General features: G+C 44.9%; 1 protein-coding gene across 1 annotated transcript in view; it reads right to left on the bottom strand.

The window, feature by feature from the left end:
• Positions 1-375: 375 nt before the first annotated feature.
• The window catches only part of LOC110592102 (sterol 26-hydroxylase, mitochondrial), a 33,662-nt gene continuing 16,279 nt past the window's right edge, over positions 376-17,758 (bottom strand). Inside the window, exons 2-9 of the mRNA XM_021703057.1 lie at positions 6,339-6,529; positions 2,919-3,118; positions 2,595-2,792; positions 2,233-2,405; positions 1,541-1,707; positions 1,292-1,373; positions 999-1,211; positions 376-888 (exon numbers count right to left, since the gene is read on the bottom strand). Coding sequence (XP_021558732.1) covers positions 769-888; positions 999-1,211; positions 1,292-1,373; positions 1,541-1,707; positions 2,233-2,405; positions 2,595-2,792; positions 2,919-3,118; positions 6,339-6,529 — 1,344 coding nt within the window. The 3' untranslated portion in view covers positions 376-768. The remainder of the gene's footprint in view (positions 889-998; positions 1,212-1,291; positions 1,374-1,540; positions 1,708-2,232; positions 2,406-2,594; positions 2,793-2,918; positions 3,119-6,338; positions 6,530-17,758) is intronic.

Below are 17,758 nucleotides of genomic sequence, written 5' to 3'. Positions count from 1 at the left end.
GGCGGGGGGAGGGGCAGTCATGGGCCAGGAGTGGGGTCAGGGAGGACGCTTTTTCTCCCCACCGGCAGCACTGACCCGGGAGACACGGAGGCACACTGGGGCCAGCAGCTGTGGCGACAGCTTCGCGACACTCATGCTCCTGAGGGCGGCCAACCTGGTGCTTCCCAGGCTGACGGGCGCCCCGGGAGCTGTTGCTGAAGATCCAGCCGAGAACGCCTCCATCCATTCTGGCAGCACTTCACTGCCTATATCAAAGCACTTTGTGTTCAAAAGAGGGGGCCCCTCTTGGGGGTCCGGAGGATTGTTCTGCAGGTCCTACTCAGGCTGGGCTTCAGCAGCACCAGCTGAAGGTCCAGGAAACCACAGGTGTTCTCACTTTCTACAGAGGGAGAGGGCTCTGCCTCCCACAAGATCCCTAAGTGGGGAGAGGCTGTTCCCCAAACACAGCAAGGGGCTCAGATGCTGGGTCATCAAAGAGAATGACAAAGGTCTCCAATTATCAATACAAGTCCCTTTATTCTGTATTTTCTCCAAGGAGAGCAATGTGACATGGTGGTGGCCTTTTATCTGAGAAGGAGACATTCAAAGTGATCAAAGTGGCAAAAGCTCAGGGTTCTACAGAAAGTGCACTGAGTTTCTTCGACCTCCGGTGTCTGGCAGCCACCTTCTCCCCCTCCTGGTCTGAGACACAGCAGTGGCTAGGAATGAGTGCGCCAGGGAGAGAGAAGGGGGCTCCTCCCAGGAGGCACGGGCCCAGCGCGGCCCAGGTCAGCACTGCCTCTGCCGGAAACGCAGGCTCACCTTCTTATTGGGAACCAGGACAATGCGGGCCATGCTCCTCACCTCCCCTGTCTCGGGGGCCAGGACCACCTCATACTGCTGGATCAGCTGGGAGAGAACGCACGCAGGGCGTTAGAATCTGCCATCTCTATCCACTGCCCTCCTTTACATGCTCCTCCCCCTGGTCTCCAGCAGCCCTGCAGCTTCTCCCCACTCACCCTTGACAGCAGCAGCTGCATCTCCAGCTCCGCAATCCTGCGGCCCAGGCAAGCCCGGACCCCATAGCCAAAGGGCACAGAGCCAAATGGATGCTGGACCCCAAGGGCAGCAGGCTGGCTCTTCCTCAGCCAGCGGTAAGGCTGGAAGCTCTCTGGCTGGGGGAAGATGTCAGGGTCACGGGACACCACATAGTGACAGAAGACAAACTGGGTCTGCAGGACAAGAATGGGCAGCACATCAGCTTAGGGCTACAGCGCAGCCCTGGGAATCCCAGCTCTTCAGCCCCACTCACATTCTTGGGGAAGAGGAAGCCATTGACTTCGATCTCCTTTTCCGTGATGACCCGGGAGTTCATGGGGACCACAGGGTAGAGGCTGCAGGGAAAAGAAGGTGCAGGTTTGCCTCTGGTCCCCCAGGTCCAAGTTCTTCCCACCTCACCCCTGGCCCTAGCCCTTGCTCCAGCCCACCAGCCCCCACTCCCGACTCCTGTCCCTGAGTCCTCCTCCGCATAGACCCTGTGCTCCCGGGAACCACCACCTACCGCAGGGTCTCCTTAAGCACGGCTTTGAGCAGGGGCATGTGGGCAAAGTCCTTGTGCTGGGGCACCTGCCCGGCTGGTACCACACCCACCACCTCCTTATGCAAGGCAGCCTGGATCTCTGGATTCTTTGAAAGATGGTACAGGGCCCACGTCATCGTGTTGGATGTCTGGGAGGCAGAGGGAGAGATGAAGTGAGGAGGGATTTCTAGGCAAAAGGCGAGTGAGGTAGCAGGAGGGGAGTGGGCATGCACCGAAAAATGAATTTGCCACGAGCATGGCAGAAATAGACACAGGGGCTCCTGGGGACTCTCCCTGCTGAGCGTGACCCAGGCAGGGTGAGGACCCACAAGACGGAGAATCATGCTCTAACAACAAGGAGATTGGAACAGAGAGAACAGAGCTCCCCACTTAAGTTACACCTTAAATAGATGGGAGAGGAAACTTCTAGCTGGCCCAGAGAGGCTCCAGGAGGTGACGGGATCCCTCTTACAAAAGGACCCTTCCCTGCCCGCCTCTGCCAGGTTGAATGACAGCCCCCCCGCCTTTTTCCTTCTAGCTCTACATCTAGGATACAGAAAGAGAGAAGCAGGTACCTGGAGGGACGAAGGTCAGGCTCAGGTGAGGGTAATGGGGAATTGGTTCAGGATAAGAGCTGGGAGCCCCTGGTCTCCTCGCTGGCCCCCCTCACTCACCGTGTCTACGCCCGCCAGGAGCAGCTCAGGCAGGCTGCCCATGGCCTCATGAGTACTGAGCTGTCCTCTGGTCAGCAGGAAGTGCAGGTAGCCAGATATCTGGACTTCATCTGGCCCCTTGGTCTGCAGCTGGATCTCGATCTCCTTGAGTTTCTGATCAATCAGCTTCTTCCCTAGAGGGACAATGGAGAACAAAGGGGGGCAAGGTCAAAAGTCATGATCTCCAAGGACCAAGAGCCACTCTGACAGCTGGTAGCAATGAGGTAGAAGGTCCTGGGAGAGACTGCTGATGGTACAGACCCTGGAACCCACTCCCCCACCCCCAACCCTAACCCCGCCACTTCCTTCCCCGGCCTCCTCACCAAAAGAGAAGATGGTGTTCCAGCCATCCAGATAGCGCTTCCAGAAAGGCAGCAGGGAACGGGTCCACTTGGGGAGGAAGGTGACATAGACTGAGTTCTGGAACATGAGCCCGACAGATGTGACGAAGGCCACCGTGTCCTCGGGGATGGGGCGCTCCAGGCAGCCGATACGTTTCTCAAACAGGATGTAGCAAATAGCTGCCAGTGCACAGAGGCCGTCAAAGGCGGCAATGTCATGGCGCCTGGAATCCAGGGGGGCTGAGGAGGGGGAGCACAACCTGCCTCTGCCCCTGCCCACCCCAGCCCCTCTCCCAACAAGGGTACCTTCCAAAGCGAAGTAGTAGAAATGGTGAGCCATGTCGGACACCTGGTCCCCCGAGGCACTCTCTGCCAGCAGCCGGTTCAGGTGGGCCACGAAGTCGTCGATCACCTCATTCACGATATCGGTGTAGAGCGCAGCCTCCCTCGGCTTCAGCATCCGCTGGTTCAGAGTGTGGCGCAGCTCGTACCACTGCTGTCCTTCCCTATGGAGAAGGGAGGAAGCGCACACTTGTAAGCAGCTGATGGAGGTTAGATGGGATGCATTCTTCCCCCTGCCCTGAGACCCCAACAGAGTCCAGGAAAATCTCCTAGATTTAGAATTATAGAATCACTGAACTTCGAAGACCAGAATCTTCAAATCACGAAACTTCAGAGTCTCACTACAGCATCGTGGAAGTAGTCAAGATAGGCATCTGGAGCCAGACTACCTAGGGCCAAATGACAGGTCTGATGATTACTGGCTGAGTGACCTGAGGCAGGCGACTTAACTCCTCTGTGCCTCAGTTTCCCCTTCAGTGAAATGGGAATAATAAGCATGCTTATCTTGGTAGGGTTCTTCGGACGATTACAGTGCTTAGATCAGAGCCTGGCACATGGTGAATGCTTAATGAATGTTGACTATGATTATCTTAGGTTGATACAACTCCAGAATCTTCTGTATGTGAAATGAGGAGGAAGTGCAATCGTTCCAGTCCTTCTGTGTGGAGGATGAGGAATAAAGGAGGAGCAAATCAGGGTTCCTGAGAAGCTCAGATTCTGGACCTTCATGCTCTGCTTGGCTCAGTGAGCCAAAGGGACAGGGAGACCCACCAGGCTGATGCCCCAGGTCCTCTTGCTACAGTCATCCAGTGAGGGGGTTGGGTCCCCACCCTGGTTAGACAGGGATGCTCACGAGGGTGGGAACATGCTTCCCACAGGGGGCTTCAGGTGCAGGGACTGTCCCCACCCACAGCTGTCCCCCAAACCTGTTACCTTTCCTAAGCAAGCTGGGCATAGGTCAGTTTTGTAAAAGCTAGCTGTACAGTAGTAAGTACAATATGGCCCAATTTTAGAAAGAAGAAAGGAAACCCTATAGATCCATACGTATATTCGATTGTTTCCACATAATGTAGGGAATACCCACCAAACTGTCAGGATTACTTAGAAGAATGGGATGGGAGTGGGCGGTAGGGAGACAATATTTTATTATTGGACTTTTTACAATAAACATTACTTTTGAATTGTAAAAACCAATAAGGTATTTTAGAAAGAAAGATATTAGGGGCACCTGGGTGGCTCAGTGGGTTAAGCGTCTGCCTTTGGCTCAGGTCATGATCCCAGGACCATGTCCTGGGTTCGAGCCCCGCATCGGGCTCCCTGCTCATCGGAGAGCCTGCATCTCCCTCTCCCACTCCCCCTGCTTGTGCCTCTCTTCCTCTCTCTGTCAAATAAATAAAATCTTAAAAAAAAAAAAAAGATATTAAAAAGGCTTACAGCAAGAATCGGGGGGGTTTTATTTAGAAAAGTATTTATTTAAATGAACCTCAAACCTCAGGAGTTTTCTTTGTTATGTTGGGAAAAGCTGCAAAAAGGTCAACTGAAAGTGCTGCTGAAAAAGAAACAAAAACCAGAATAGACTCATTTACTGGAACTTCAGGGTGTGGGTGCTTCTCCAAGAGGAAAAAATTCTCCCAATAGTAGCAATCAGATTTGCAGAATTTAAATGAGAACATTTCCGTGGTTGTTAAAATATTTCCTGGGAGAAAAATGCTTCATAAAATGAGATTTTAAAAAAATGTATATATATACACACACATCTCTATATATGTAAAGCAAAAAGAACTTATCATTGGTTAGCAAAATAGCTTTAAAATACACATATATGGTATCATATAATTAGGAAATTGGCTGTAGAGTGAAAAACTATAAATAGATAAATAGGGGTATACATAATGTTCAGCTCCAATTCTAAATCCTGAGCCATCAACTCTAGTGGTGACCTGACCTGGTGAAAACCTAAGACCCAAGTCCTGCCCTCAGGGCCAGACATCAAGTTAAAGAGCTCTGGAAGGACAGACACCCGATTCTCTTCGTAACTTTGAATAAAGGGCTCATTAATTGTTGCAGTTCTGAAACTGTCCACCTGTGAAGGAACCACAAAAAAGACACAAATATGCGATGGGAGAATGAACATAGAGGCATCAAAGACAGATGAAATGCACCCTCCAACCGGTTTGCTTCCTTTCCAAAAGTATCAAGGCATTAAGTTCTTAACTTTCAGAATCAGAGAGATCTATTCCACCACTTACTAGTGGCAAGTGATGCCAAAACCTCTCCAGGCTTCAGTTTCTTCATCTATAAAAGGGGATAATTACACTATCTACTTCAGGGACTTGTTGTGAGAATAAAATGAAATGATAAATGTAGAGACTAGCCTGATACCTGGCATGTTATTAACACCTGCTTAGCTACTATCATTGGTCCTGCTACGATAACCACCATCAGGATCAACTTTAATCCCTTAAGAAATGATGAAAGCATGAGATGTCAAGCAACTAGGGAAAATAAGTCTTTCATTATTTTTGGAGCTCTGTTAACATACTACAGCAGAAAGAAATCTGTAATAGGGTGAAAGAGGTGATGGGGATTAAAGAGTACACTTATCCTGATGAGCACTGAGTAGAATTGTTGAATCATTCTATAGTGTACATCTGAGACTAATATAACACTGTATGTGAAAAATACTGGGATTAAAATAAAAAACAATTTTTTAAAAACCCTCTAATACACCCAGTTACAACCTGTAGCATCAGGAATGGTTCATCACCAATGATTCTCAATGGTTTACCTCAGTTGGCACATGCATATATAACACATTCAGCCCATCCTTGAATTTGTCACTGCGAAAATAATCTTAACTTTTCTGGGTGTAAATTCAAGGCAGAAACCTACATCTGTCTGTGTATGGAGAGCATCTGTGAAAGTTATATCCAACAACAAACCTATAATACATAATTTAGGAAATATTTTTACAGTTAAATTCAGCCTTCCTAACTAGTATGGTGATGATGTTTTTTCAACTATAAACAGATACGTCCTATTATGATTCAAGTTGGTATATTTTCAACTACAATGGAGAATAATGGAGCTGGAAAAGTCCTAGAGATAGTTTGGAGATATTCCACTCCAAACTTCCCATTTTACGTATGAGAAACATAAGGCCAAGGAAGAAGGAAATTATTCCTTTGTCCAACGTTATACAATATACTAACGGAAAAGATAATGAATGGTCCCTGGGCTTCAGCCCATCCCAAGCACTGCTTTCTAGACTGAGTATCAGGCTCAGAGGATGCAGGGAGAGCCCACTCTGCCCATTATCCACTGGCTTCCCAACACCACTGTCCTTGGGCCTGGCCTCACCAGTCCCTTCAGGCCCCAGCTCACGTGGTAAAGGGCCCATAGGCCAGGCCCTGCTGGTCCCGGTGCTCCTTCCATAGTTCCATGTCGTTCCGTACTGGGTACTTGCCCTCTTGCCGCATCACTTGCTCCAGGAGGGGGGCACTGGCCAGGTTCACATGGGTCTGAGGCCCTATGCGGGTTACCCACATTGGACCATACTTGGCCTTGTTCCGCACCTGTGGGGTTCAACCAAAGCTGAATAACCATGGCCTATCCAGGCAGGCATTTACGAGAGAGGAGATGCGATCAGGGAGTACGTGATAGTCACACCAGAGTAAGCGGGCTGGGCCAAAGCCCATTCTATAGGAGGTAGGCACTAAGATGGCCTGTGGTTCTCAAAGGAGAACTCCGAAAAAAATGGGTACACAGGAGTTAGAACACTGAGCGCACCAAGCATCTGGTAGAACTGGTGGAGTTGAAGTCCTTGGAGAAATGAAATTTTAAAAAAATGGGATATGTGGCAAACTGGGGTCTGTATTGAGGTATAGATGTTTGGGGTCTGAGGTCTTAGAGAAATTGAACCCTTTAGTGAGGTATAATAGAATGCCTACAGCTCCTTCATAGAAGCATTTAAATCTAATGCAGCTTGCTGTCAATGAGCTAAAGAGAAGTATCTCATATAATCAATAAGAAAAAAGAAACACAACAGAAACTCCAGGAACAACAAGAAGCTGAATGAGAAAGCCAAGATTCAAATATGAAGTATACTTTGTGGTATGATTTTTATTTATTTATTTATTTATTTTGCGAGAGAGGGACAGTACAAGCGGGAGGGGCAGAGGGAGAGAGAGAGAGAGAATCTCAAGCAGACTCCATGCTGGGCTCAGAGCCCGATGAGGGGCTCGATCCCAGGACCCTGAGACAAAACCAAAACTCAGGCGCTTAACCGACTATGCCACCCAGGCACCCTGGTATGAATTTTTTTAAAATAAAACAATTTATTAACTGTGTTAAGTAATATGATTCTCAAATATTTTATCTTAGAATTTCTAAAGCACTTGACAATTGATACCCAGAGCATCTATGAAATTGACATGAGTATAATGTTTTTAGAGTTGTTGAAAATGAGGGGGGAAATAAATATGTTTTGGGCTTGGCGGGTAAAACTTAAGAAGAATCCACAAATAACTGAGGCTAAATTTACTGGCTAAGTTACACCTATAAACTTAAACAATATGAAACATAGTGTTTTCCCAGGTACTTCATCTTTCATAATCTGTTACTGAAAAGATGTTAAGAGGATCAGAATCTGCTCCAGTACAGAAATTAGACCAAAGCATTTCTGTAAAAGATGTGTTAAATTATAGAGAAGAGATCTTTCATTCAAACCATAGAAAGAAACTTCACCCAGCTCCTGGTCCAGAAAAACAGCAGTCTTCCTGGGTTTTACTATTGACATTAAAAACTAGATTCTCCCAGGACCAATGTGACCCGATTGCCCTCAATGTACTACTGAGTTGTCCAGAATCCGTCCTGAACTAACAGCTGATTCTGTCAGGTTCTAGGAAAACAGCCTCGACAAACCCCCAACATCTTTTTAGTTTTGTTTCCCACTTCTACCTCCCAGTAATGCCTGCCAGTGTGGTCTGGTTTTGAACAGATGGTTGTCTGGAAATTACAGTGATTCTTGGAGAAAAACAGGCATATTCATACATTGCTGGTGGGAGTTTAAAATGACACAAACCTACATGGAGGACAATTTGCTAATATTTATAAAAATTACAAATACATTTATAAACAAAATATGGATGTCTACATAATGGAATACTATGTCACCTTAAAAGAGGATGAAGCGGCTTCTGGTGTAATAATATGGAAAGATGGATTGTAATGTGGAAAGATAGATAACTAAGGTAGACTGTTAAATGGAAAAGTATGATATCTGCTGTCTAAGAAAGGGGGGCCAAATAAGAATATACAGCATTTACATTTGCTTTTATAAAGAAACACTGGGTTAATACATCAGAAACTAACTGAAGTTACTACCTATGGGTGGGTGGACGGGATGGCAGTGAGAGGCAAGACTGCATGATGTATATCTTGTCATATTGCTTTGAGTTTTGAACTATGAGAATGAATTCAACTTTTTCAAATCTAAAGGGAAAAAAAGAAAGTGCCTTGTGAAATAATGAGTCACCTGCCATTGATCAGGTAATTCCAGAAAGCAGGAAAGGCTTGCCAAACCTCTCAATTCATGTATATACTCCTTAGATTTGTAACTGGGCCCTAGCTTTATTCACTTTGTTTATTTCTCGTAAAGGTTCCATTTTTTAAAAGTACTTATATGGGGGCGCCTGGGTGGCCCAGTTGGTTATGTTCCAACTCTTGATTTCAGCTCAGGTCAAAATCTCAGGGTTGTGGGATTGAGCCTCACGATGGGCTCTGCAATGGGTGTGGAGCCTGCTTGGGATTCTTTCTCTCCCTCTCCCTCTGTGCAACCCCTCTCTCTCTGGCTCTTAAAAAAAAAAAAAAAAAGTTGAAAGTCCTTATATGTCTGTTTTCCTGTACTGAATCCCTTAGGAGAATTATCCTAAATGTAAATTTTAATTTGTGTTTCCAGTTGATTCATTAATGATATTAATGACATAATAATAATGATAATAACAGTAAATATTTCCATGGAGCTTAGCATAAACCAGACACCGTTCCAAGTACTTTACTTATTTAGAAATTCAGTCCTCACTACAGCTGTATGAGGGGGTGTAACATTACCACAATTCTGTAGATGAGGGAACTCAGGCCCAAGGAGGTTGCCCAAGGTCACATTACTGGGAAGCAGAAGAATCAGAATTCAAACTAAGACCACCTAGATGGAGGTCATGCTCTCAACCACTTACTCTACTGATCCCTGAGAAAACTATGTCCTACTAACCAGAAACAAACTTAGGCCCTTTAAAAATATGCATTATTTAAAACCAACATAACTATGCAATAAATCAGGGTTCCTCACTGCACTACTGACATTTGGGGCTGGATGATTCTTTATTGTGGTGGACTGTCCTGTGCACTGTAGGATGTTTAGCAGTATCCTTGGCCTTTACCCACGAGCATCTCTGTGCCCTCCAAGTTGTGACAATCAAAAACATCTCCAGACATTGCCAAAATGTCCCCAGAGGGGCAAAACCACGCAGGTTGAGAACCTCCACAATAACCCCAACCTTTTTGTTGTTGTTGGTGGTGGTGGTTTATTTGTTGTTGTTTTGTAACCCCAACCTTTTAATACGACTCTAATTCCTTAATTTTAGAGGACTCTTCTTAAGAAACAATATCTCATTTTGAAAAAAATACTTATCTGAAGTTTGGTTTCTTTTCCTTGTGTTAAGTTCAAATACAATTACATGCAACAGTTTTATAAAAATGCAAATAGGGGTTATCGCTGAGTCATGGTTTGGAGATAGGTTACTTCCTTCTTTACACTGTAATTTGCTTTTCAGATGTTCTTCCATGATCTTGGAATCAGAAAAAAAAATTCATGTTTTAAAAGACTAGAGCAATCATCATTTACTTGGGGATTGGCTTCTTCTCCGGAATCCAAAGCCTCTGGCACCTCTCCCTGGCTGTCAATTTCCAGGTTTCTGAGACATTCCCCCCTTTGCGTGGGCCATGCTTTCTTCCCTCTTCTTTCATATTCCTCTTCTCAGTTTACTCAGTGGAACTTAACTGGGATCTATTTATGTAAGAACTTATTTTAGAAAGACACCAGAATACTTGCTGAAAGAGTGAGCTGTGTCTGTGAACCTACGATTAGGCCGTAACCTGAGCCAGTTAGAGAGCCTCAAGGTTCTCAGATAAATCCTTGTCCAAGTGCCACTCTGCAGAACACAGTCCCCTAGGGATCATCTTCCAGGATGAATGGGAGGGGTAGCTTCCACCAAGTGAGATTCTGAAGGGGGAGAGTGATGAATTCACTCAACATTCATTTATTGAGCTCATGTCCTTTCCTTCTATACTGATCTCGGGGCTGAGGATACAACTGTGAGCACAGCAGGAACACCTACCCTTACAAAGTTTACATCTTAATGCATGAGCCACACAGTGGAGTTGCTTATAAATTACTCCCTAGTTATGTCTTGTCTCCTCAACTAGATGGAAAATCTTCGAGGGCAGGAACCACGTCATACTTCTTTATTGCTTCCCATATTGCTTGACATACCACTAGGCACATTTTAGACACTTATTGTTTAACAGTTGTCAATGAATCAGGTGGAGAAAAAAGGTTGCAGACAACACAAGTTGCAGACAGAAACAAAGACACACAGAAAGGAGGTGGGGAAGGAGATTCACAGGAAACTGGTAACAGTGGCTCCAAAGGAGTGGCCACTAGTTGTAAAAGCCTGGAAGAGTTATCTGAAAAGGAAATTAAGAAAATAATTCCATTTAGGATTGGATCTGTTCTGGACTGAATATTTGTGTTTGGGGGAATTCATATGGTGAAGCCCTAGCCCCCCAGTGTGGCTGTATTTAGAGATGGAGCCTCTAAGGAAGTAAGATTAAACAAGTAATTAAGATTAAATAAGAGTGAGTCCCTGATCCAATAGGATTAGTGTCCTCATAAGAAGAGACATCAGAGAGCATTCTCTCTCTGCACGTAGACACCAAGAAAGGCCATGTGAGGACACAGGGAAAAGGTGGCCGTCTACAAGCCAGAAAGAAAGCTGTCACCAGAAACCAACCATGCTGGCACCCTGATCTCAGACTTCCAGCCTCCAGAACTGTGAGAAAATAAATTTATATTGTTTAAGACACCCATATTTTGGTGTCTTATTATTACCTGTCATATTTTGTTATAGCAGCCAGAGAAGACTAATACAGAGCATCCAAAAGAATAAAATACTTAGGAATAAATTTAGCCAAGGAGGTGAAACACTTGTACACTGAAAGCTACAAAACACTGCTGAAAGAAATTAAAGAACTAAATAAATGGGAAGATAGCCCATGTTCATGGATAGGGAGACTTAATATTGTTAAGATGGAGTACTCCCCAAAGTCTACAGATGCAATCCAATCTTCACCAAAATGCCAATGACCTTTTCTGTAGAAATGGAAAATCAAGGCCCTGACTAGAATAAAAAAATACTGAAAAAGAAAAACAAAATTAGAAGATTTACACCTCCTAATTTTAAAACTTACTACAAAGCTACAATAATCAAAACAGTGTGGCAGTAGCATAAGAATACACATATACACCAATGGATAAGAACTGACAGTTCACCATCTATGGTGAATGGATTTTTGTAAAGAGTGCCAAGACCATTCAATAGAGAGAAGGAAGAGCCTCCTCAACAAATGATGCTGAAACAACTAGATAACCAAGTGCTAAAGAATGAAGTTGGACCCCTACTTCCCTTCATATACAAAAATTAACTCAAAATGGGTCAACAACCTAAATATAAGAGCTAAAACTTAAAACTCTTAGAACAAAACATAGAGGCAAATCTTCATGACCTTGGATTTGGCAACAGATTCTTCAATTTGACACTAAAAGCATGAGCAATAAAAGAAAAACAAAAGATAAACAGGACTTCATAAAAATTTAAAATATTTGCACATCAAAAGATATTATCAAGAATGTGAAAAGACCATTAATAGAATGGGAGAAAATATTTGCAAATCATATGTCTGATGAGAGTTTGATATCCAGAATATACAAAGAAGTCTTTAAAAAACCAACAATAAGAAGACAGCTCAATTTTAAAATGGTTAAAGGATTTGACATTTCTCCAAAGAAGACACACAAATGGCCAATAAGCACATTCAACACCATTGGTCATTAAGGAAATGCAAATCAACACCACAATAAGATACCATTTCACACTGACTAAGATGGCTTTAATCCAAAACAACAGAAAATAACAAGTTTTTGGTGAGCATGTGAAGAAACTGAAACCCTTGTACACTGGAATTGTAAAAATGGTGCAGATGCTCTGGAAAACCATTTGGCAGGTCTCCAAGGTTATACATTGAATTACCATATGATCCAGCAATTCCACTGCTAAGGATATGCCCAAGAGAAATGAAAACATATGCCACACAGAGACTTGGACACGAATGTTTACAGCAGCATTATTCATAATAGTTGAAAGGTGGAAACAACCCAAATGTCATCAGTTGATGAGTGAATAAGCAAATTGTGGTCTACACATACAATGGAATATTATTCACTCATAAAAAGGAATAAAATATGATATATGCTACAATTTGGGTGAATCTTAAAAACATGTGCTGGGGCGCCTGGGTGGCTCAGTTGGTTAAGCGACTGCCTTCGGCTCAGGTCATGATCCTGGAGTCCCGGGATCGAGTCCCGCATCGGGCTCCCTGCTCAGCAGGGGGTCTGCTTCTCCCTCTGACCCTCTTCCCTCTCGTGCTCTCTGTCTCTCATTCTCTCTCTCTCTCAAATAAATAAATAAAATCTTTAAAAAAAAAAAAAAAAAAACATGTGCTAAGTGAAAGAAGTCAGACGCAAAAGGTAATTTACTGAATGATCCTTTTTTTTTTTTTTAACGTAAGCTCCACACCAGCATAAAGCCCAATGCTGAGCCTAAACTCATGACCCTGAGATCAAAACCTGAGCTGAGATCAAGAGTCAGACGCTTAATCGACTGAGCCACCCAGCCACCCCTGTATGATCCTTTTTATGATTTATCTGGATGGGCAAATCCATAGAGACAGAAAGCAGATTAATGATTATCAAGGGGCAGTAGGAGAGAGGAATGAGGAGAGACTGATTGGTGACAGTGTGTTTTTCTGGGGTATTGAAAAAGTTTTGAAATTAGGGCAAGGTAGTGGTTTCATAACACTGAGAATACACTAAATGCCACTGAATTGTTCACTTTAAAATGATTAATTGTATTATGTGAATTTCCCCTAAAACAAAACAAAACAAAAAGCCCAGAAGTTTATGATTTTTTTTAAAAGATTTTATTTATTTATTTGAGAGAGAGAGAATGAGAGAGAGCACATGAGACGGGGGAGGGTCAGAGGGAGAAGCAGACTCCCTGCCGAGCAGGGAACCCGATGCGGGACTTGATCCAGGGACTCCAGGATCATGACCTGAGCCGAAGGCAGTCGCTTAACCAACTGAGCCACCCAGGCGCCCAAGTTTGTGATATTTAAAACCTTCAGGGGTACCTGGGTGGCTCAGTTGGTTAAGCAACTGACTCTTGATCTCAGCTCAGGTCTTGAGCTCAGGGTCATGAATTCAGGCCCCAGGTTGCGCTCCACTCTGGGTGTGGAGCCTACTTAAAAAAAAAAAAAAAGCCTCCAAAGCCTCAGCAAGAACCTGCTGTGAACAAAAAATTGCCCCTCAGAAAAGAGAGAACAGAAAGAGGCTAAGGAATGTTCCCTTGAGTTGGTTCTTCCTTGCCTCCAAGGTTTTCTCTCTTGTAGATCAAGGAGGAAAGAGAATCAGACCAACCTTTCCTTTCTGCTGTCAGCTCCTAACCCAGGACAAAGGATCAAGCTTTGGGGGGTATTTGTGGGTCTGTTTATTTGTTCCAGGAAGGACATAGTGGCAGAGTCTCTGAAAATGCCTTCTGTTGTGCTAAACTACTGTGTTTACAACTTTCCCAAAGGACAATTTGGCAGGTGATACATACCAAACCTCTGAACAAAATCTTTTACACAACAATTCCATTTTAGGGGTTTATTCTGCAGAACTAATTCAGGATGGGCATGATATTTAATGATAGATATATTTGTGAAAGCTTTACAAATAAAAAAAAATCTAAATATATAACAGTAAGGTTCAGCAAATTCTGGTGAAGCTATACGCTAGAACACTATTCAGCCATTAAAAATTATTATAGAAGTGTTTGTTGATATAGAAAGGTATGCATATTTATTTATTTTTAGTTTTTTTTTATTTATTTGAGAGAGAGAGAGACAGCATGAGCATGGAGGAGGGGCAGAGGGAGAGGGAGAAGCAGACTCCCCACTGAGCAGGGAGCCCGACGCAGGGTCGATCCCAGGACCCTGAGATCATGACCTGAGCCGAAGGCAGTTGCTTAACCATCTGAGCCATCCAGGTGCCCCCATATTTATTTTTAATAAAGGGCAGGTTTACCAAAGAGAGTATATGGTGTGCTTTCATTTAAAAAAATATATATAAATGTTGATGACACATCGGGGAAAGTGTGGAAATCTATTCACCAAGGATAAGCAAACAGGGATAATGCTTACTTATCACTAAGATCAGGTGTCTGTATTTATGTATTCATTTCACAAATGTTTATCAAGCACCTATGTGCACAAGGCACTGTGACCTGTGCAGGGTTTGGGGATTATGGAAGTTTTGGATTTTCTTCTCTTTGTGTCTTTATATCTTCTGATTTCTCTACAATAAACACACGTTAATGTGTGCAGAATATTGTTTAATATCTGAAAATTACATCAGCCATGTCGAAATGACATTTTCTCCTACAGGTGGTATGCAGTCATAAATAATTAGCACATAACTCATATTTATGTGATTTTTTCCAAAAAACAAGAGTACTTTTTACAGCAAAAAAGAGCCTGTTGCTGTTGTGTGTTTTTCTCTCATCCACAGCTGGCAGGATCAGTGCAGGGAGCAGGGACTGCCTGGCAGGAGATTTTGTTCTAGTTCCAGCCCCAACACTAACAGGCTTTGTCACTTTACTGGATGACAGCTTCACTATGGCACCCTCCCGACCTTGTGTGTATCTATAAACACAAAGGCTGGAACCCAGCCTTCCCTGGGTCTTTGGGCTGAATGCCCTGTGACCCTCCTGGGACAGGAGGCCGACCAGGAGCCTCCACAAGGACACCTAGCACTTGCCTCCCTATGTCCCCTGGGAGGCCGTCAGGAGACCTACAGCTTCTCCTCCAGGCTCTGATGTGTGCTTTTTGCCCCGCACCCCTCAGGAAAGAGCTGCAAAATATAACGCCCCCTAGCTGAAATCTAGAAGGGGCACTTCCACCATGGGGTACCCCTTTTGTTTCGGGGTTGTCCTTCTGCATGTGTGGGACAAGGATCTTGGGGAGCTGGCACCTTTGGCTTATTCTTCTTTTCACTGACTATGTAAGTAATGAACTGTCGAAATCTAAATGTGGCCCGTGACATCTTTACCAGAAAAATCGGTTATGTCTTGGCCTTGCCTTGTCTAAAGAGTGAACTGGACACATTTGGTGCCTAACATGGGGCTGCTAAGGTTACAATGCCCTTTTAGAGAACTGGGACCACGTGGTCAGGTTTGGAGACAAAGCAGAACCCATGATCTAGGAGCACATGTTCTGGGCTAAGTGTGTGTTGGGGGGGCGGGCAGGGAAGGGTCCTCCCACTGGTGGATGGCATGGGCCAGGGTAGGGGAGAGAAGGCAGAGGAGTAGGGGTCTTCCCACTGTCCTATCCATCCCGTTAATAAAAGGCTACTGAAAAGGCATTGTGGTGGCTCAATCAGTTAACCTTCCAACTCATGATTCTGGCTCAGGTCATTATCTCACATGGGTCATGACATGAAGCCCCAGAGGGAGGTCCGTGCTCAATGGGAAGTCTGCTTGAGTTCTCTCCCTCTGCCCCTCCCTTCACACCCCCCTCCCGCTCACTCTCACGCACTCTCTCTCTCTCAAATAAATAAATCTTAAAAAAAAAACAAAGGCCACTGAAAATTGAAATTAACTGCAAAGCTGTCCTTCTGTTGGAGCTGTCCCCCTGCGCTGCCCCTTCTCCCCTGACCTTCCAGCCACTGCTCACTGAAGTGCCTGACTTAAACCCCTTGGTCTGTGCTTCCGTAAAAAGCGACTGATGGTTTGGGACAAGAATGGCCTCCAAGAGAGAACAAAAGGAGAAAGTCCTTCCATGAGAGGTCCCCAAGGCGATTCCTCCTACAGACTGTTGCAAAATGTGTGACCAGTATTGAGACGTCTCCCTGACAGTGTTCCTAAGGTGTTACGAACATTCCTCTGATGTCTCAACTTTTCATTGTATAATGATGTCTTGTTGGTTGGCAAGTTGAAGGTCTCAGTAGGAATGACCAGTAAGATTCAGAGTCCGCTTGCCAAGTAGTTTTGGCAACAATGTTGGTAAAGTGACAGCATGGAATCCCTCTAGCAGTCAGAGAAAAACTGCTGTCTTTTACCAACTAAAAAGCGGTATATTCCTGATATAAAAGTTGCCCCTGCGGGGCACCTGGGTGCCTCAGTCAGTTAAGCGCCTGCCTTCGGCTCAGGCCATGATCCCGGAGGGGGGGGGGGGGTCCTTGCTCAGCGGGGAGCCTGCATCTCCCTCTCCCTCTGCCTGCCGTTCCCCCTGCTTGTGCGCTCTCTCTGTCTTTCTGCCAAATAAATAAATGAATCTTCTTTAAAAAAAGTTGCTCCCGCAAAAAAGAACCACAGTACCTGGGGTGTCACTCCACTGCTCCTGACAGATGGACTTACATGTGGTTTTTAAACCCTCCTCACCAAAGCTGATGAAGTCACAGCATCCTTTTAGGAAAAAGACAGTGAGACCCCACAGGCCAACTCGCGAAGACTGCAATAGGATCCCGGTAGGCAGTAGCAGACCTGGTGGGTGTGTTTAGTGACAAGGCGACAAAAGGTTCTTAAGCATGGTTCCCGAGAGCCCTGGTGAGTTGTGTTGGTTTTCAGAGCAAAAGGGGAGAGGGGCCCATAAAATGTTTAAAAAGCATTCCACAGTTGTTCCTTATCACCAAGGAAAGCAACACTGTTTCCATCGGACGGGTGGCTGTGGCTAGAAGTAAAATACCCCCTGTCATCGAGGGCAGTCAGTTCCCCAGAGATGTACTGAAGTGTCCTCTTAAAATGAGCAGGAAAGGAGAAATTAGGGAGCAATTTGGGCAAAAGCCTAATGAGACTCTGGAAATTTGGTTGCACCAGGTAGTAGATAAGAAAGCCACACCAGTTCCGCCAGATGAGAAGGAATGGAAATCAACATGTCACCTAATGACCAACCCCATGCTCCTTAGACACCCTGGCCATGAACACAAATTCCTTAGGTGATGGAGGAAGGACAGGTGAAGACTGATCAGGGCTTGTTGCATTGGGTCCTTCCACCCATAATGAAACCATCATCTGATAAGCACCCAGGGATGACAAGGGAGGAAACCATAACTTCTCTTGGGACGCTGTAACCACAGCTGGATTTATAGTGGAAAACATGAGTGCCTGGATGATCAGATAGTCACTTACGGTTAGATTGAGTTGTTTGTTCAAGGGGCACCATCAGGCTTTAGGGGACAGTTAAATCTGCTCTTGCACCCCAAAGACAGACTCTGGAAAACTATTCATCTCTGGGAAACAAACTTCCCAGAATGGAAGCCTAGACAGAGAGTGAGGTCAATGCCCCTCAGGCTAAGGGGGGGTGTTATGGATTGAAATGTGCCCCCCCCACACAAATTCATATGTTGAAGTCCCAACATGCAGTACCTCAGA

Source organism: Neomonachus schauinslandi, chromosome 3 (genome assembly GCF_002201575.2).
Source record: "Neomonachus schauinslandi chromosome 3, ASM220157v2, whole genome shotgun sequence".
Taxonomy (NCBI): Eukaryota; Metazoa; Chordata; class Mammalia; order Carnivora; family Phocidae; genus Neomonachus; species Neomonachus schauinslandi.
The sequence above is the reverse complement of the archived record's forward strand: the minus strand, read 5'-3'. Positions and strand labels throughout refer to the sequence as shown.